The sequence below is a fragment of the Garra rufa genome, chromosome 5 (assembly GCF_049309525.1).
Source record: "Garra rufa chromosome 5, GarRuf1.0, whole genome shotgun sequence".
Lineage (NCBI taxonomy): Eukaryota > Metazoa > Chordata > Actinopteri > Cypriniformes > Cyprinidae > Garra > Garra rufa.
The window spans coordinates 19,766,756-19,787,951 of record NC_133365.1 but is presented as its reverse complement, the minus strand read 5'-3'; the positions used below and the strand labels follow the sequence as shown (position 1 = coordinate 19,787,951).

The 21,196-nt window shown below is 43.1% G+C and overlaps 1 protein-coding gene across 1 annotated transcript in view; it reads right to left on the bottom strand.

The window, feature by feature from the left end:
- Positions 1-18,454, bottom strand: part of LOC141334779 (uncharacterized) — a 72,601-nt gene extending 54,147 nt beyond the window's left edge. Inside the window, exon 1 of the mRNA XM_073840005.1 lies at positions 18,302-18,454. Coding sequence (XP_073696106.1) covers positions 18,302-18,454 — 153 coding nt within the window. The remainder of the gene's footprint in view (positions 1-18,301) is intronic.
- Positions 18,455-21,196: the final 2,742 nt, after the last annotated feature.

The following is a 21,196-nucleotide window of genomic DNA, read 5'->3' as shown; positions in this document are numbered from 1 at the left end:
AGGGTCTCCCATCCATGCACAGAGCAGGCTTGGGCCTGCTTAGCTTTAGAGAGTAACCAGAATCTGACTACTGCAAACAACAGTTGAACTTGTTCTTTTTGGTTGAATGAAACTGCTCTGATAGAGGGGTAGCGCATCCTGACAGGTTCAATCAGGCCAGCGGAATGTGCTACCACCTACATACATGAGTCAAATTCATCATTAAGGTAGGGAATTAATGACCACAGAAAGTCAGGAGGTCAGTTTAATGCCTCAAGCGAAGGACGCTCCTTTTTACAGCTGCCGGATTAAGGTTTCATCAAACATTTGCTCATTTTCACGGCCTGGAATCTGCCTCGTTGTATTAGGACTTTTTTACCCATTAGTACATATCAGGGAAAGAGCCACCCCTGCTGGCCAGACTAGTTTTTCACAAAGGTAGCGCATCCTGCCATGCTCTATAAGGCCGGCGGAATGCGCTACCACCTCCATAAATGAGGTCAAATTCATCATTAAGGAGGGGAATTCATGACCACTAAAGGTCAGGAGGCCAGTTTATTGCCTCATCTGAAGGATGCTTCTTTTTACAAGGGCCGGATTAAGGTTTCTTAAAAACATTTGCTCCTTTTCAAGGCCCGGAATCTGCCTCGTTGTATTAGGGCTTATGATCCCATAAGTACATGACAGGGAAAGAGCACCCCCTGCTGGCCAGACTATTTTTTTCACAAAGGTAGTGCATCCTGACAGGCTCTATAAGGCCGGCAGATTGCGCTACCACCTATGACCACAGAAAGTCAGGAGGCCAGTTTAATGCCTCAAACGAAGGACGCTCCTTTTTAAGGCTACCGGATTAAGGTTTCATCAAACATTTGCTCCTTTTCAAGGCCCGGAATCTGCCTCGTTGTATTAGGGCTTTTGATCCCATAGGTACATGACAGGGAAAGAGCATCCCCTGCTGGCCAGCCTAGTTTTTCACAAAGGTAGCGCAGATTGCGCTACCACCTCCATAAATGAGGTCAAATTCATCATTAAGGTAGGGAATTAATGACCACAGAAAGTCAGGAGGCCTGTTTAATGCCTCATCCGAAGGACACTCATTTTTACATAGGGCGGTTTAATGCTTCATCAAAAGCCTTTCACCGCAGAAGTCATTTTTCTATATTTGGGCTTTTGGAACCTAAAGTACATGTCAGGGCATGAGCAACCCCTGCTGGCTGGACTAAAACTATCTCCAGCAGGAAGCTAGTTTTCCACAAAGTGTCTCCCATCCATGCACAGAACAGGCTTGGGCCTGCTTAGCTTTAGAGAGTAACCAGAATCTGACTACTGCAAACAACAGTTGAACTTGTTCTTTTTGGTTGAATGAAACTGCTCTGATAGAGGGGTAGCGCATCTTGACAGGTTCAATCAGGCCAGCGGAATGTGCTACCACCTACATACATGAGCTCAAATTCATCATTAAGGTAGGGAATTAATGACCACAGAAAGTCAGGAGGCCAGTTTAATGCCTCAAGCGAAGGACGCTCCTTTTTACAGCTGCCGGATTAAGGTTTCATCAAACATTTGCTCATTTTCACGGCCTGGAATCTGCCTCGTTGTATTAGGACTTTTTTACCCATAAGTACATATCAGGGAAAGAGCCACCCCTGCTGGCCAGACTAGTTTTTCACAAAGGTAGCGCATCCTGCCATGCTCTATAAGGCCGGCGGAATGCGCTACCACCTCCATAAATGAGGTCAAATTCATCATTAAGGAGGGGAATTCATGACCACTAAAGGTCAGGAGGCCAGTTTATTGCCTCAAGCGAAGGACGCTCCTTTTTACAGCTGCCGGATTAAGGTTTCATCAAACATTTGCTCATTTTCACGGCCTGGAATCTGCCTCGTTGTATTAGGACTTTTTTACCCATAAGTACATATCAGGGAAAGAGCCACCCCTGCTGGCCAGCCTAGTTTTTCACAAAGGTAGCGCAGATTGCGCTACCACCTCCATAAATGAGGTCAAATTCGTCATTAAGGTAGGGAATTAATGACCACAGAAAGTCAGGAGGCCTGTTTAATGCCTCATCCGAAGGACACTCATTTTTACATAGGGCGGTTTAATGCTTCATCAAAAGCCTTTCACCGCAGAAGTCATTTTTCTATATTTGGGCTTTTGGAACCTAAAGTACATGTCAGGGCATGAGCAACCCCTGCTGGCTGGACTAAAACTATCTCCAGAAGGAAGCTAGTTTTCCACAAAGTGTCTCCCATCCATGCACAGAACAGGCTTGGGCCTGCTTAGCTTTAGAGAGTAACCAGAATCTGACTACTGCAAACAACAGTTGAACTTGTTCTTTTTGGTTGAATGAAACTGCTCTGATAGAGGGGTAGCGCATCTTGACAGGTTCAATCAGGCCAGCGGAATGTGCTACCACCTACATACATGAGCTCAAATTCATCATTAAGGTAGAAAATTAATGACCACAGAAAGTCAGGAGGTCAGTTTAATGCCTCAAGCGAAGGACGCTCCTTTTTACAGCTGCCGGATTAAGGTTTCATCAAACATTTGCTCATTTTCACGGCCTGGAATCTGCCTCGTTGTATTAGGACTTTTTTACCCATAAGTACATATCAGGGAAAGAGCCACCCCTGCTGGCCAGACTAGTTTTTCACAAAGGTAGCGCATCCTGCCATGCTCTATAAGGCCGGCGGAATGCGCTACCACCTCCATAAATGAGGTCAAATTCATCATTAAGGAAGGGAATTCATGACCACTAAAGGTCAGGAGGCCAGTTTATTGCCTAATCCGAAGGATGCTTCTTTTTACAAGGGCCGGATTAAGGTTTCATAAAAACATTTGCTCCTTTTCACGGCCTGGAATCTGCCTCGTTGTATTAGGACGTTTGATCCCATAGGTACATGTCAGGGAAAGAGCCCCCGCTGCTGGCCAGACTAGTTTTTCACAAAGGTAGCGCATCCTGCCAGGCTCTATAAGGCCGGCGGAATGCGCTACCACCTCCATAAATAAGGTAAAATTCATCATTAAGGTAGGGAATTAATGACCACTAAAGGTCAGGACGTCAGTTTATTGCCTAATCCGAAAATGATGTTTCTTTTTACAAGGGCCGAATTAAGGTTTCATAAAAACATTTGCTCCTTTTCAAGGCCCAGAATCTGCCTCGTTGTATTAGGGCTTTTGATCCCATAGGTACATGACAGGGAAAAAGCACCCCCTGCTGGCCAGACTATTTTTTCACAAAGGTAGCGCATCCTGACAGGCTCTATAAGGCTGCAGATTGCGCTACCACCTCCATAAGTGAGGTGAAATTCATCATAAAGGTAGGGAATTAATGACCACAGAAAGTCAGGAGGCCTGTTTAATGCCTCATCCGAAGGACACTCATTTTTACATAGGGCGGTTTAATGCTTCATCAAAAGCCTTTCACCGCAGAAGTCATTTTTGTATATTAGGGATTTTGGAACCTAAAGTACATGGCAGGGAATGAGCAACCCCTGCTGGCTGGACTAAAACTATCTCCCACAGGCAACTAGTTTTCCAAAAGTTTTCCACAAATTCATGACCACTAAAGGTCAGGAGGCCAGTTTATTGCCTCATCCGAAGGATGCTTCTTTTTACAAGGGCCGGATTAAGGTTTCATAAAAACATTTGCTCCTTTTCAAGGCCCAGAATCTGCCTCGTTGTATTAGGGCTTTTGATCCCATAGGTACATGACAGGGAAAGAGCACCCCCTGCTGGCCAGACTATTTTTTCACAAAGGTAGCGCATCCTGACAGGCTCTATAAGGCCGGCAGATTGCGCTACCACCTCCATAAGTGAGCTGAAATTCATCATAAAGGTAAGGAATTAATGACCACAGAAAGTCAGGAGGCCTGTTTAATGCCTCATCCGAAGGACACTCATTTTTACATAGGGCGGTTTAATGCTTCATCAAAAGCCTTTCACCGCAGAAGTCATTTTTGTATATTTGGGCTTTTGGAACCTAAAGTACATGGCAGGGAATGAGCAACCCCTGCTGGCTGGACTAAAACTATCTCCCACAGGAAACTAGTTTTCCACAAAGGGTCTCCAATCCATGCACAGAGCAGGCTTGGGCCTGCTTAGCTTTAGAGAGTAACCAGAATCTGACTACTGCAAACAACAGTTGAACTTGTTCTTTTTGGTTGAATGAAACTGCTCTGATAGAGGGGTAGCGCATCCTGACAGGTTCAATCAGGCCAGCGGAATGTGCTACCACCTACATACATGAGGTCAAATTCATCATTAAGGTAGGGAATTAATGACCACAGAAAGTCAGGAGGCCAGTTTAATGCCTCAAGCGAAGGACGCTCCTTTTTACAGCTGCCGGATTAAGGTTTCATCAAACATTTGCTCATTTTCACGGCCTGGAATCTGCCTCGTTGTATTAGGACGTTTGATCCCATAGGTACATGTCAGGGAAAGAGCCACCCCTGCTGGCCAGACTAGTTTTTCACAAAGGTAGCGCATCCTGCCATGCTCTATAAGGCCGGCGGAATGCGCTACCACCTCCATAAATGAGGTCAAATTCATCATTAAGGAGGGGAATTCATGACCACTAAAGGTCAGGACGTCAGTTTATTGCCTAATCCGAAAATGATGTTTCTTTTTACAAGGGCCGGATTAAGGTTTCTTAAAAACATTTGCTCCTTTTCAAGGCCCGGAATCTGCCTCGTTGTATTAGGGCTTTTGATCCCATAGGTACATATCAGGGAAAGAGCCACCCCTGCTGGCCAGCCTAGTTTTTCACAAAGGTAGCGCAGATTGCGCTACCACCTCCATAAATGAGGTCAAATTCGTCATTAAGGTAGGGAATTAATGACCACAGAAAGTCAGGAGGCCTGTTTAATGCCTCATCCGAAGGACACTCATTTTTACATAGGGCGGTTTAATGCTTCATCAAAAGCCTTTCACCGCAGAAGTCATTTTTGTATATTTGGGCTTTTGGAACCTAAAGTACATGTCAGGGCATGAGCAACCCCTGCTGGCTGGACTAAAACTATCTCCAGCAGGAAGCTAGTTTTCCACAAAGGGTCTCCCATCCATGCACAGAGCAGGCTTGGGCCTGCTTAGCTTTAGAGAGTAACCAGAATCTGACTACTGCAAACAACAGTTGAGCTTGTTCTTTTTGGTTGAATGAAACTGCTCTGATAGAGGGGTAGCGCATCCTGACAGGTTCAATCAGGCCAGCGGAATGTGCTACCACCTACATACATGAGGTCAAATTCATCATTAAGGTAGGGAATTAATGACCACAGAAAGTCAGGAGGTCAGTTTAATGCCTCAAGCGAAGGACGCTCCTTTTTACAGCTGCCGGATTAAGGTTTCATCAAACATTTGCTCATTTTCACGGCCTGGAATCTGCCTCGTTGTATTAGGACTTTTTTACCCATTAGTACATATCAGGGAAAGAGCCACCCCTGCTGGCCAGACTAGTTTTTCACAAAGGTAGCGCATCCTGCCATGCTCTATAAGGCCGGCGGAATGCGCTACCACCTCCATAAATGAGGTCAAATTCATCATTAAGCAGGGGAATTCATGACCACTAAAGGTCAGGAGGCCAGTTTATTGCCTCATCCGAAGGATGCTTCTTTTTACAAGGGCCGGATTAAGGTTTCTTAAAAACATTTGCTCCTTTTCAAGGCCCGGAATCTGCCTCGTTGTATTAGGGCTTTTGATCCCATAGGTACATGACAGGGAAAGAGCACCCCCTGCTGGCCAGACTATTTTTTTTTAAAAAGGTAGTGCATCCTGACAGGCTCTATAAGGCTGGCAGATTGCGCTACCACCTATGACCACAGAAAGTCAGGAGGCCAGTTTAATGCCTCAAACGAAGGACGCTCCTTTTTACGGCTGCCGGATTAAGGTTTCATCAAACATTTGCTCCTTTTCAAGGCCCGGAATCTGCCTTGTTGTATTAGGGCTTTTGATCCCATAGGTACATGACAGGGAAAGAGCATCCCCTGCTGGCCAGTCTAGTTTTTCACAAAGGTAGCGCAGATTGCGCTACCACCTCCATAAATGAGGTCAAATTCATCATTAAGGTAGGGAATTAATGACCACAGAAAGTCAGGAGGCCTGTTTAATGCCTCATCCGAAGGACACTCATTTTTACATGGGGCGGTTTAATGCTTCATCAAAAACCTTACACCGCAGAAATCATTTTTGTATATTTGGACTTTTGGAACCTAAAGTACATGTCAGGGAATGAGCAACCCCTGCTGGCTGGACTAAAACTATCTCCAGCAGGAAGCTAGTTTTCCACGAAGTGTCTCCCATCCATGCACTGAACAGGCTTGGGTCTGCTTAGCTTTAGAGAGTAACCAGAATCTGACTACTGCAAACAACAGTTGAACTTGTTCTGCTTGGTTGAATGAAGCTGCTCTGATAGAGGGGTAGCGCATCCTGACAGGTTCAATCAGGTCAGCGGAATGTGCTACCACCTACATACATGAGGTCAAATTCATCATTAAGGTAGGGAATTAATGACCACAGAAAGTCAGGAGGTCAGTTTAATGCCTCAAGCGAAGGACGCTCCTTTTTACAGCTGCCGGATTAAGGTTTCATCAAACATTTGCTAATTTTCACGGCCTGGAATCTGCCTCGTTGTATTAGGACTTTTTTACCCATAAGTACATATCAGGGAAAGAGCCACCCCTGCTGGCCAGACTAGTTTTTCACAAAGGTAGCGCATCCTGCCATGCTCTATAAGGCCGGCGGAATGCGCTACCACCTCCATAAATGAGGTCAAATTCATCATTAAGGAAGGGAATTCATGACCACTAAAGGTCAGGAGGCCAGTTTATTGCCTAATCCGAAGGATGCTTCTTTTTACAAGGGCCGGATTAAGGTTTCATAAAAACATTTGCTCCTTTTCACGGCCTGGAATCTGCCTCGTTGTATTAGGATGTTTGATCCCATAGGTACATGTCAGGGAAAGAGCCCCCGCTGCTGGCCAGACTAGTTTTTCACAAAGGTAGCGCATCCTGCCAGGCTCTATAAGGCCGGCGGAATGCGCTACCACCTCCATAAATAAGGTAAAATTCATCATTAAGGTAGGGAATTAATGACCACTAAAGGTCAGAACGTCAGTTTATTGCCTAATCCGAAAATGATGTTTCTTTTTACAAGGGCCGAATTAAGGTTTCATAAAAACATTTGCTCCTTTTCAAGGCCCAGAATCTGCCTCGTTGTATTAGGGCTTTTGATCCCATAGGTCCATGACAGGGAAAAAGCACCCCCTGCTGGCCAGACTATTTTTTCACAAAGGTAGCGCATCCTGACAGGCTCTATAAGGCTGCAGATTGCGCTACCACCTCCATAAGTGAGGTGAAATTCATCATAAAGGTAGGGAATTAATGACCACAGAAAGTCAGGAGGCCTGTTTAATGCCTCATCCGAAGGACACTCATTTTTACATAGGGCGGTTTAATGCTTCATCAAAAGCCTTTCACCGCAGAAGTCATTTTTGTATATTAGGGATTTTGGAACCTAAAGTACATGGCAGGGAATGAGCAACCCCTGCTGGCTGGACTAAAACTATCTCCCACAGGCAACTAGTTTTCCAAAAGTTTTCCACAAATTCATGACCACTAAAGGTCAGGAGGCCAGTTTATTGCCTCATCCGAAGGATGCTTCTTTTTACAAGGGCCGGATTAAGGTTTCATAAAAACATTTGCTCCTTTTCAAGGCCCAGAATCTGCCTCGTTGTATTAGGGCTTTTGATCCCATAGGTACATGACAGGGAAAGAGCACCCCCTGCTGGCCAGACTATTTTTTCACAAAGGTAGCGCATCCTGACAGGCTCTATAAGGCCGGCAGATTGCGCTACCACCTCCATAAGTGAGCTGAAATTCATCATAAAGGTAAGGAATTAATGACCACAGAAAGTCAGGAGGCCTGTTTAATGCCTCATCCGAAGGACACTCATTTTTACATAGGGCGGTTTAATGCTTCATCAAAAGCCTTTCACCGCAGAAGTCATTTTTGTATATTTGGGCTTTTGGAACCTAAAGTACATGGCAGGGAATGAGCAACCCCTGCTGGCTGGACTAAAACTATCTACCACAGGAAACTAGTTTTCCACAAAGGGTCTCCAATCCATGCACAGAGCAGGCTTGGGCCTGCTTAGCTTTAGAGAGTAACCAGAATCTGACTACTGCAAACAACAGTTGAACTTGTTCTTTTTGGTTGAATGAAACTGCTCTGATAGAGGGGTAGCGCATCCTGACAGGTTCAATCAGGCCAGCGGAATGTGCTACCACCTACATACATGAGGTCAAATTCATCATTAAGGTAGGGAATTAATGACCACAGAAAGTCAGGAGGCCAGTTTAATGCCTCAAGCGAAGGACGCTCCTTTTTACAGCTGCCGGATTAAGGTTTCATCAAACATTTGCTCATTTTCACGGCCTGGAATCTGCCTCGTTGTATTAGGACGTTTGATCCCATAGGTACATGTCAGGGAAAGAGCCACCCCTGCTGGCCAGACTAGTTTTTCACAAAGGTAGCGCATCCTGCCATGCTCTATAAGGCCGGCGGAATGCGCTACCACCTCCATAAATGAGGTCAAATTCATCATTAAGGAGGGGAATTCATGACCACTAAAGGTCAGGACGTCAGTTTATTGCCTAATCCGAAAATGATGTTTCTTTTGACAAGGGCCGGATTAAGGTTTCATAAAAACATTTGCTCCTTTTCAAGGCCCAGAATCTGCCTCGTTGTATTAGGGCTTTTGATCCCATAGGTAAATGACAGGGAAAGAGCACCCCCTGCTGGCCAGACTATTTTTTCACAAAGGTAGCGCATCCTGACAGGCTCTATAAGGCCGGCAGATTGCGCTACCACCTCCATAAGTGAGGTGAAATTCATCATAAAGGTAGGGAATTAATGACCACAGAAAGTCAGGAGGCCTGTTTAATGCCTCATCCGAAGGACACTCATTTTTACATAGGGCGGTTTAATGCTTCATCAAAAGCCTTTCACCGCAGAAGTCATTTTTGTATATTTGGGCTTTTGGAACCTAAAGTACATGGCAGGGAATGAGCAACCCCTGCTGGCTGGACTAAAACTATCTCCCACAGGAAACTAGCTTTCCACAAAGGGTCTCCCATCCATGCACAGAGCAGGCTTGGGCCTGCTTAGCTTTAGAGAGTAACCAGAATCTGACTACTGCAAACAACAGTTGAGCTTGTTCTTTTTGGTTGAATGAAACTGCTCTGATAGAGGGGTAGCGCATCCTGACAGGTTCAATCAGGCCAGCGGAATGTGCTACCACCTACATACATGAGGTCAAATTCATCATTAAGGTAGGGAATTAATGACCACAGAAAGTCAGGAGGTCAGTTTAATGCCTCAAGCGAAGGACGCTCCTTTTTACAGCTGCCGGATTAAGGTTTCATCAAACATTTGCTCATTTTCACGGCCTGGAATCTGCCTCGTTGTATTAGGACTTTTTTACCCATTAGTACATATCAGGGAAAGAGCCACCCCTGCTGGCCAGACTAGTTTTTCACAAAGGTAGCGCATCCTGCCATGCTCTATAAGGCCGGCGGAATGCGCTACCACCTCCATAAATGAGGTCAAATTCATCATTAAGGAGGGGAATTCATGACCACTAAAGGTCAGGAGGCCAGTTTATTGCCTCATCTGAAGGATGCTTCTTTTTACAAGGGCCGGATTAAGGTTTCTTAAAAACATTTGCTCCTTTTCAAGGCCCGGAATCTGCCTCGTTGTATTAGGGCTTATGATCCCATAAGTACATGACAGGGAAAGAGCACCCCCTGCTGGCCAGACTATTTTTTTCACAAAGGTAGTGCATCCTGACAGGCTCTATAAGGCCGGCAGATTGCGCTACCACCTATGACCACAGAAAGTCAGGAGGCCAGTTTAATGCCTCAAACGAAGGACGCTCCTTTTTAAGGCTACCGGATTAAGGTTTCATCAAACATTTGCTCCTTTTCAAGGCCCGGAATCTGCCTCGTTGTATTAGGGCTTTTGATCCCATAGGTACATGACAGGGAAAGAGCATCCCCTGCTGGCCAGCCTAGTTTTTCACAAAGGTAGCGCAGATTGCGCTACCACCTCCATAAATGAGGTCAAATTCATCATTAAGGTAGGGAATTAATGACCACAGAAAGTCAGGAGGCCTGTTTAATGCCTCATCCGAAGGACACTCATTTTTACATAGGGCGGTTTAATGCTTCATCAAAAGCCTTTCACCGCAGAAGTCATTTTTCTATATTTGGGCTTTTGGAACCTAAAGTACATGTCAGGGCATGAGCAACCCCTGCTGGCTGGACTAAAACTATCTCCAGCAGGAAGCTAGTTTTCCACAAAGTGTCTCCCATCCATGCACAGAACAGGCTTGGGCCTGCTTAGCTTTAGAGACTAACCAGAATCTGACTACTGCAAACAACAGTTGAACTTGTTCTTTTTGGTTGAATGAAACTGCTCTGATAGAGGGGTAGCGCATCTTGACAGGTTCAATCAGGCCAGCGGAATGTGCTACCACCTACATACATGAGCTCAAATTCATCATTAAGGTAGGGAATTAATGACCACAGAAAGTCAGGAGGCCAGTTTAATGCCTCAAGCGAAGGACGCTCCTTTTTACAGCTGCCGGATTAAGGTTTCATCAAACATTTGCTCATTTTCACGGCCTGGAATCTGCCTCGTTGTATTAGGACTTTTTTACCCATAAGTACATATCAGGGAAAGAGCCACCCCTGCTGGCCAGACTAGTTTTTCACAAAGGTAGCGCATCCTGCCATGCTCTATAAGGCCGGCGGAATGCGCTACCACCTCCATAAATGAGGTCAAATTCATCATTAAGGAGGGGAATTCATGACCACTAAAGGTCAGGAGGCCAGTTTATTGCCTCAAGCGAAGGACGCTCCTTTTTACAGCTGCCGGATTAAGGTTTCATCAAACATTTGCTCATTTTCACGGCCTGGAATCTGCCTCGTTGTATTAGGACTTTTTTACCCATAAGTACATATCAGGGAAAGAGCCACCCCTGCTGGCCAGTCTAGTTTTTCACAAAGGTAGCGCAGATTGCGCTACCACCTCCATAAATGAGGTCAAATTCATCATTAAGGTAGGGAATTAATGACCACAGAAAGTCAGGAGGCCTGTTTAATGCCTCATCCGAAGGACACTCATTTTTACATGGGGCGGTTTAATGCTTCATCAAAAACCTTACACCGCAGAAATCATTTTTGTATATTTGGACTTTTGGAACCTAAAGTACATGTCAGGGAATGAGCAACCCCTGCTGGCTGGACTAAAACTATCTCCAGCAGGAAGCTAGTTTTCCACGAAGTGTCTCCCATCCATGCACTGAACAGGCTTGGGTCTGCTTAGCTTTAGAGAGTAACCAGAATCTGACTACTGCAAACAACAGTTGAACTTGTTCTGCTTGGTTGAATGAAGCTGCTCTGATAGAGGGGTAGCGCATCCTGACAGGTTCAATCAGGTCAGCGGAATGTGCTACCACCTACATACATGAGGTCAAATTCATCATTAAGGTAGGGAATTAATGACCACAGAAAGTCAGGAGGTCAGTTTAATGCCTCAAGCGAAGGACGCTCCTTTTTACAGCTGCCGGATTAAGGTTTCATCAAACATTTGCTCATTTTCACGGCCTGGAATCTGCCTCGTTGTATTAGGACTTTTTTACCCATAAGTACATATCAGGGAAAGAGCCACCCCTGCTGGCCAGACTAGTTTTTCACAAAGGTAGCGCATCCTGCCATGCTCTATAAGGCCGGCGGAATGCGCTACCACCTCCATAAATGAGGTCAAATTCATCATTAAGGAAGGGAATTCATGACCACTAAAGGTCAGGAGGCCAGTTTATTGCCTAATCCGAAGGATGCTTCTTTTTACAAGGGCCGGATTAAGGTTTCATAAAAACATTTGCTCCTTTTCACGGCCTGGAATCTGCCTCGTTGTATTAGGACGTTTGATCCCATAGGTACATGTCAGGGAAAGAGCCCCCGCTGCTGGCCAGACTAGTTTTTCACAAAGGTAGCGCATCCTGCCAGGCTCTATAAGGCCGGCGGAATGCGCTACCACCTCCATAAATAAGGTAAAATTCATCATTAAGGTAGGGAATTAATGACCACTAAAGGTCAGGACGTCAGTTTATTGCCTAATCCGAAAATGATGTTTCTTTTTACAAGGGCCGAATTAAGGTTTCATAAAAACATTTGCTCCTTTTCAAGGCCCAGAATCTGCCTCGTTGTATTAGGGCTTTTGATCCCATAGGTACATGACAGGGAAAAAGCACCCCCTGCTGGCCAGACTATTTTTTCACAAAGGTAGCGCATCCTGACAGGCTCTATAAGGCTGCAGATTGCGCTACCACCTCCATAAGTGAGGTGAAATTCATCATAAAGGTAGGGAATTAATGACCACAGAAAGTCAGGAGGCCTGTTTAATGCCTCATCCGAAGGACACTCATTTTTACATAGGGCGGTTTAATGCTTCATCAAAAGCCTTTCACCGCAGAAGTCATTTTTGTATATTAGGGATTTTGGAACCTAAAGTACATGGCAGGGAATGAGCAACCCCTGCTGGCTGGACTAAAACTATCTCCCACAGGCAACTAGTTTTCCAAAAGTTTTCCACAAATTCATGACCACTAAAGGTCAGGAGGCCAGTTTATTGCCTCATCCGAAGGATGCTTCTTTTTACAAGGGCCGGATTAAGGTTTCATAAAAACATTTGCTCCTTTTCAAGGCCCAGAATCTGCCTCGTTGTATTAGGGCTTTTGATCCCATAGGTACATGACAGGGAAAGAGCACCCCCTGCTGGCCAGACTATTTTTTCACAAAGGTAGCGCATCCTGACAGGCTCTATAAGGCCGGCAGATTGCGCTACCACCTCCATAAGTGAGCTGAAATTCATCATAAAGGTAAGGAATTAATGACCACAGAAAGTCAGGAGGCCTGTTTAATGCCTCATCCGAAGGACACTCATTTTTACATAGGGCGGTTTAATGCTTCATCAAAAGCCTTTCACCGCAGAAGTCATTTTTGTATATTTGGGCTTTTGGAACCTAAAGTACATGGCAGGGAATGAGCAACCCCTGCTGGCTGGACTAAAACTATCTACCACAGGAAACTAGTTTTCCACAAAGGGTCTCCAATCCATGCACAGAGCAGGCTTGGGCCTGCTTAGCTTTAGAGAGTAACCAGAATCTGACTACTGCAAACAACAGTTGAACTTGTTCTTTTTGGTTGAATGAAACTGCTCTGATAGAGGGGTAGCGCATCCTGACAGGTTCAATCAGGCCAGCGGAATGTGCTACCACCTACATACATGAGGTCAAATTCATCATTAAGGTAGGGAATTAATGACCACAGAAAGTCAGGAGGCCAGTTTAATGCCTCAAGCGAAGGACGCTCCTTTTTACAGCTGCCGGATTAAGGTTTCATCAAACATTTGCTCATTTTCACGGCCTGGAATCTGCCTCGTTGTATTAGGACGTTTGATCCCATAGGTACATGTCAGGGAAAGAGCCACCCCTGCTGGCCAGACTAGTTTTTCACAAAGGTAGCGCATCCTGCCATGCTCTATAAGGCCGGCGGAATACGCTACCACCTCCATAAATAAGGTCAAATTCATCATTAAGGAGGGGAATTCATGACCACTAAAGGTCAGGACGTCAGTTTATTGCCTAATCCGAAAATGATGTTTCTTTTTACAAGGGCCGGATTAAGGTTTCATAAAAACATTTGCTCCTTTTCAAGGCACAGAATCTGCCTCGTTGTATTAGGGCTTTTGATCCCATAGGTAAATGACAGGGAAAGAGCACCCCCTGCTGGCCAGACTACTTTTTTCACAAAGGTAGTGCATCCTGACAGGCTCTATAAGGCCGGCAGATTGCGCTACCACCTCCATTAGTGAGGTGAAATTCATCATAAAGGTAGGGAATTAATGACCACAGAAAGTCAGGAGGCCTGTTTAATGCCTCATCCGAAGGACACTCATTTTTACATGGGGCGGTTTAATGCTTCAACAAAAGCCTTACACCGCAGAAGTCATTTTTGTATATTTGGACTTTTGGAACCTAAAGTACATGTCAGGGAATGAGCAACCCCTGCTGGCTGGACTAAAACTGTCTCCCATAGGAAGCTAGTTTTCCACAAAGGGTCTCCCATCCATGCACATAGCAGGCTTGGGCATGCTTAGCTTTAGAGAGCTATCAGAATCTGACTACTGCAAGCAACAGTTGAACTGGTACTGTTTGGTTGAATGAAGCTGCTCTGATAGAGGGATAGCGCATCCTGACAGGTTCAATCAGGTCAGCGGAATGTGCTACCACCTCCATAAATGAGGTCAAATTCATCATTAAGGTAGGGAATGAATGACCACAGAAAATCAGGAGGCCAGTTTAATGCCTCATGCGAAGGACACTCCTTTTTGCAGGTGCCGGATTAATGTTTCATAAAAACATTTGCTCCTTTTCACGGCCTGGAATCTGCCTCGTTGTATTAGGACGTTTGATCCCATAGGTACATGTCAGGGAAAGAGCCCCCCCCCCCTGCTAGCCAGACTAGTTTTTCACAAAGGTAGCGCATCCTGCCATGCTCTATAAGGCCGGCGGAATGCGCTACCACCTCCATAAATGAGGTCAAATTCATCATTAAGCAGGGGAATTCATGACCACTAAAGGTCAGGAGGCCAGTTTATTGCCTCATCCGAAGGATGCTTCTTTTTACAAGGGCCGGATTAAGGTTTCTTAAAAACATTTGCTCCTTTTCAAGGCCCGGAATCTGCCTCGTTGTATTAGGGCTTTTGATCCCATAGGTACATGACAGGGAAAGAGCACCCCCTGCTGGCCAGACTATTTTTTTTTAAAAAGGTAGTGCATCCTGACAGGCTCTATAAGGCTGGCAGATTGCGCTACCACCTATGACCACAGAAAGTCAGGAGGCCAGTTTAATGCCTCAAACGAAGGACGCTCCTTTTTACGGCTGCCGGATTAAGGTTTCATCAAACATTTGCTCCTTTTCAAGGCCCGGAATCTGCCTTGTTGTATTAGGGCTTTTGATCCCATAGGTACATGACAGGGAAAGAGCATCCCCTGCTGGCCAGTCTAGTTTTTCACAAAGGTAGCGCAGATTGCGCTACCACCTCCATAAATGAGGTCAAATTCATCATTAAGGTAGGGAATTAATGACCACAGAAAGTCAGGAGGCCTGTTTAATGCCTCATCCGAAGGACACTCATTTTTACATGGGGCGGTTTAATGCTTCATCAAAAACCTTACACCGCAGAAATCATTTTTGTATATTTGGACTTTTGGAACCTAAAGTACATGTCAGGGAATGAGCAACCCCTGCTGGCTGGACTAAAACTATCTCCAGCAGGAAGCTAGTTTTCCACGAAGTGTCTCCCATCCATGCACTGAACAGGCTTGGGTCTGCTTAGCTTTAGAGAGTAACCAGAATCTGACTACTTTTTTTTTTTTTTTTTTTAATTGAAAAAATTCCATAATACAGTTATCAAGCATGTGTTTCACAGTAGAAATCTTAAAGACATAAATGATTAAACACGCATTAAAATACTTAACATTGTCAGCAATAAAGTAATAAATAATGCCTTAGAATTAAAAACTAATCATATATATGAATGAAAATACAAACAGTAAAGAACATCAAAAATACAAAACAATATTGCTTTCCACACAGATCGTTATTCACTCTCGGAAAGGAGTAACCCAGCTCGTCATCACGTGTTGCGAGACAAAACAGTACTTAAGAACAGAAACATTCTCCAAACTTTTTTAAAATTGCACATCTATTCCATTCTCATCTAAAGTTACACATACATCATTAGTAAAAACATTGTAAAAGAACCCCATTTGATCTTCTTGCTTAAAATAATAAAACAGGCATTGTACATATTTTTCGACTTTTCTTTTAAAAACATACCATAAATCCATTATCCATTTTTCCTTCTTTGCCACCACTCTCCTTTCCCATATAGCACTCTTAATTAACATTATCAAAAGGTTGATGACCATTTTGTTCTTGTTCTTTCTTTGTATTCCCAACATTAGAATCCTGCCCCAGTCCATCTCCTCTCCATCCTCCCCTTTCAACCTTAAAATCATTTTCTTACATTTCTCATTAAAATCATCCAATTTTATACAATGTAAAAACAGATGTAAAAATCCCTCCTCCTCCTCATTACACACTTTACATACAGCACTTGATTCCATACCAATTTTGTTTAAAATAACGTCAGTAAAAATCACTTTATGCCTAATTAAGAACTCTAAATTTTCCAGCTTTGTCTGTATCATTTTCCCTTTCATGTTTCCCCAAATATCACATTCCTTCACACCCTTGTACTTATCCATCCAGTAATTGTTGACCACTGGTTTTTTAAAGACCCCCTCTCTAAAAACACTATAAAAATCTTTCACCTGACATTTATTAAAATCAAATTGTTTTTCTCCCAATCCCACATATATTTCATTTTGTTGCTCTCCGTCCTCCTTATTTTCGATTCCCTCTATCCATTCTTTCGGTATCGATCTCTTGATCATTTCATATTTATTAGTTTCTTCCTGTCTGCTGTACTCCTCCTTTGCTTCCTCCATTGCGTCTATAACCACTTGTACGGGTAGAAATCCTTCTTTAACTTCATATAAAATGTCCCTCACTTTTAAAATTCCCGCCTCCCACCATTTCTTAAAAAACAACTGCCTCCCCTGATTTAAAATACTCTGATTTAAAAAAAGAGGCTGATTTAAAATGTTTTCCCTACCCCTCGGAATAAAATGCACACTTGATAAAAACTTTCCCCATGCTCCCAGCAGTTCCCTATAAAAATCCGGCATCCTCTCAGTCATCCATAATTTAGTCTTCATCCATAAAATATTCCTTCCCAGATTAAATTTACTGCCTTTATTTAAAAAGTACTCCATAGTTCCCTTCCATCCTGCTGTGTGTGATTTGTCTAAAAACTTTTTTACCAATTTTACCCTTAGTGCGTTCTTTCTATGTTCAATGTCAATTAATCCCATTCCTCCCTTCTCTCCCTCCCCTATTAAAGTATTGTGTGCTATTCTTGGGGGCTTCCCATTCCATAAAAACTCTGAAAAACATTTCTTCAGCCTCTTTTCCGCCCATAATGGCATTGGGTTTACATATAAAATGTACCATAATTTTGACACCATTAAAACATTAATAATTAAAACTTTCCCCTTCAAAGTCAGCGTTCTTAATTTCCAAAAAATCAATCTCCTTTCAATCCCCCCTATCACTTCCTCCCACATTGTTTCTCCTGCTTTTCGCTCATCCCGCCCCATATGTACCCCTAAAATCTTTATGTCCCTTGATTCCTTAAAATTAAAATGCTCTGTTAGAACCTGTGCCCCTCCAAACCTCATATACACTGTCTTCTCTTCATTCACTTTTGCCCCTGATCCTCTACAATAATTCTGTACAATCTCCATAGCTTTTATTACACTTTCCAGATCTTTTAACATTAGCGTTGTATCATCTGCATATTGAAAAATTTTACTCTCTTCTCCCTCCAACCGTATCCCTTTTACGCCTTTATCCTGCTCCATTGCCAGCCCTAGAGGCTCTGCTACCAAAGAGTATAGTAGGGCTGACAATGGGCATCCCTGTCTTATGGATCTTGTTAATTTAAAAGCTTGTGTTAAAAACCCATTGCACTTTATTTTTGTCATAGCTCCCTTGTATAAAATTTTCACCCATTTTATAAAATTCTCACCAAACCCAAACCCTTTTAAGATATCAAATAAAAACTGGTGTTCTACTCTGTCAAAAGCTTTTTCAAAATCCAAGCTTATAATAAAACCATTCATATTTTTTTCGTTAATATATCTTATTGCATCCTTTATACTTATAGTTGTGTCCGCTATATCCCTTCCCTTCACTCCATATACTTGGTTAGTCTTTATTATTTTCGGCATAACTTCTTTTAATCTGTTTGCTAAAATCTTTGATAATATTTTTAAATCTGTATTCAGCATAGTGATTGGTCTGAAATTTTTTAGGTCTGTTTTATCTCCCTTTTTCTTATAAATTATTCTCATTAACCCCATTCCCATTCTAGTGCTTAATTCTCCTTTACTAAAAACATCATCATAAACATCCTTTAAAATGTCAATCAAAACCTCTTTAAAAGCTATATAAAATTCACTCCCTAAGCCATCAATCCCTGGACTTTTTTTCCTATTTAACTCACTTATTGCATTTTCTATTTCTTCTTTCCTTATCTCCATTTCACATTCCTTTTTATCCTCCTCCCCTACCTTCGCTTTTAGCTGTCCCAATAATTCCTGCTTTTCCTCCTCCCGCACCCCCTCAGCACTAAACAATCCCTCGTAATATTCTTTCACTACATATAATATTCCCTCATTGTCCCCTACCACCACCCCATCTTTCCTTCTTATCTCCTTAATCATCCCCGCCTTTGCTCTACTTCTTTCTAAATTAAAGAAAAATTTTGTACATTTTTCACCCTCCATTGTGTATTTCGCCTTACTTCTTAGCCTCGCCCCCTCGTATTTTCCCTCCTCCATTTCCTTCAACCTGCCTTCTAATTCTTTTATTTTTTGTATATCTTTATCACATTTATTTAGTTCTTCTTCTAATTTTTCTTTAATTTTTTTCTCATTATACCTCTTGCTTTTTTGTATTATTTTGCAGTATTTTATCGTAAATTTTTTAATTAAAAACTTCACATTCTCCCACCATATTCTGATATCTTCTCCATGCATCCCATTTCCTTTTTCTTTCTCAATAATCTCCTTAATACGTAAAACGTAATCTTCATTTTTTAAAATCTCTGTGTTTAAAACCCATACCCCTGGCCCTCTTTTCAATGACCCCCAATCTATTTTAACCAAAACTAGCTTATGGTCACTCAGACTTGTTTCTTCATACTTAATATCCCCAATAAAATCCTCAATATTTCTTGTACATAAAATAAAATCAATTCTTGATCTACAAATAAAGTTCCCCACCAACTGTCTTCTTGAGAATTCTTTCTTTTTCTCATTTCTTTCTCTCCACACGTCAATGCAATTATTTTCTTCCATTAAAAGTTTCAGCTCCTTTCTACCCACATCCGACTTAAAAACCATTCCCTCCCCCATATCCAATTTACTAAAAACTGTATTAAAATCCCCCAATAAGATGACCTCATTATGCTTCTTTAAAAAAGCCCTTAAGACATTAAAAAACTCCTTCCTTTCTTTATCTTCTGTTGGTGCATGTACGTTAACTATTATCACAGTCTTCTCATCATACTTCAGTTCAATAGCCATACACTTCCCCTCACCATCCTTATATATTATTTTACCAAGGATCCCTCTATTTTCTTTAATTAGAAAAGCAACCCCTCTCCCCATTCTCCCATCACCATTATTATATAGAATCTCCCCTCCCCATCTTTCTCTTATCTTATTCATAAAATCATCCCTCCAATTTGTTTCTTGTAGTAAAATCAGGTCTTCCCCTTTACACATTTCCACCACCTTTTCAAATTTTCTAACATTCAAAAGTCCCCTCGCATTAAAAGTGACAGTCTTTAAAAGCATTAGACATATAAAAACATTTAAAATACCCATAAAATTAGTCCATGTCCTCCAACCCTGTCAAAACTTCAAATTTGTTCTTACTTTCAATCTCGGTTTCCTTCAACACCTTCTTTCTTGCAGTCTCTATGTTTGGTACAACCCTTAGAGATCTCCTTCGCTTCGGTACCTTTGTGTGTGCTTCTTTTGTTCCCTCTTGTTCCTTTTCCTCTCCCAGTTCTTTGCTCCTCTGCTCCTCATCCTCCCGATTGTCCCAATCCTGTGGTAGACCTTCCAAATTCACCATTTGCGAGCATAAATTAATTTCCTGCTGTACCTCGCTCAAATCCTCATTTCTTTGTTCCTTCCTCTCTGCGTTATTTAAAATGCTTTGCAAACTGTCAGTTAAAACCATTTGTGTCCATTCTTCACCCTCATTACGTGTTTCCATTCTTTGATCGTTGCAATCATCCCTCTGTTCCGACCCTGTTTCTTCTCGTATGTTAAGTTCCTCTTCCCGTTGTCCGCTGTCTCCCCCATGCATCTGTCCGCTCACCTGCCGTTCTCCTCCGCTCTGCATCCAACATTCACATTTATCCAATGCCAGTTTGCAATCCGGGCACATCACAGCATTGCAGTTTCTCGCAAAATGGCCCCTCTCCCCACATTTAAAGCACGTAAAGGCAGGGCAATCTTTAACCACATGGTCCGGGCTCATGCACAGTCGACAGGTTTTAACCTGGTGACTGTGCATCACCCGGAAATATTGTGGACCCTCCGCCGTCTCAATTTTTGTGCTGTACGGGAGAGAGGGCACCTCCCTCGGAAACCGTGTTTTGACGAACCTCGTCCCATCTTCAATGTTCGTGCCCGGATATACTCTTCTTTTAATTTTTGAGATAGGGGAAACCCCCCATCCCTCTAGTTTATTTAAAATCTCTCTATCGTCCAGGTAAGCTGGCAGATGCATGAAGGAGACAACGTAGTCTCTGTTCTGCAGCCTTTTTACTTCACAGTCCGTTCCATTAATCGTTATGCCATCCATTAAAAACTCTGTCTCTTCTTCACTCTCCAATGTCACTTCATATTCCTTATTCTGTTTAGGTCTTACCGCCAATATTTTGCCTTCCCCAATCCGTTCCGAAATTGCTTTGATAATATCCATCGCTCTTAAATCCTTCAGTCCTTCCACATCAATTGTAACCGTCGCTTCTTTCAAGTATTCCCTCTCTTTCCTTGCCTCTTTATCCATTTGAAATCTTTCTCGTTGCCGTTGTCCTTGTCCATTGTCATTTCCTTGCCGTGTTTCGTCCGCCATATCCAGTTCCTTTGCCGTTTTATCCGTCCGTAAAAAGAAAACTCACGCCCAAAAATCCCCCCCAAACAGCGATCGCTGCTGGGAGGAATAAACTACAAAAAAATAAATGAAAAACTATCCAAAAAAACACTAAAACTTAAACAAACAAAACGAAAATAAACACAGAATGAAGGAGAGCCTTTCTCTCCAAACTGCTGCCAACCACTTCCTGTTGCTCTCTAGCGCCTCAGGTGGCGGTATGGATGGTAGCGCATCCTGACAGGCTCTATAAGGCCGGCAGATTGCGCTACCACCTCCATAAGTGAGGTGAA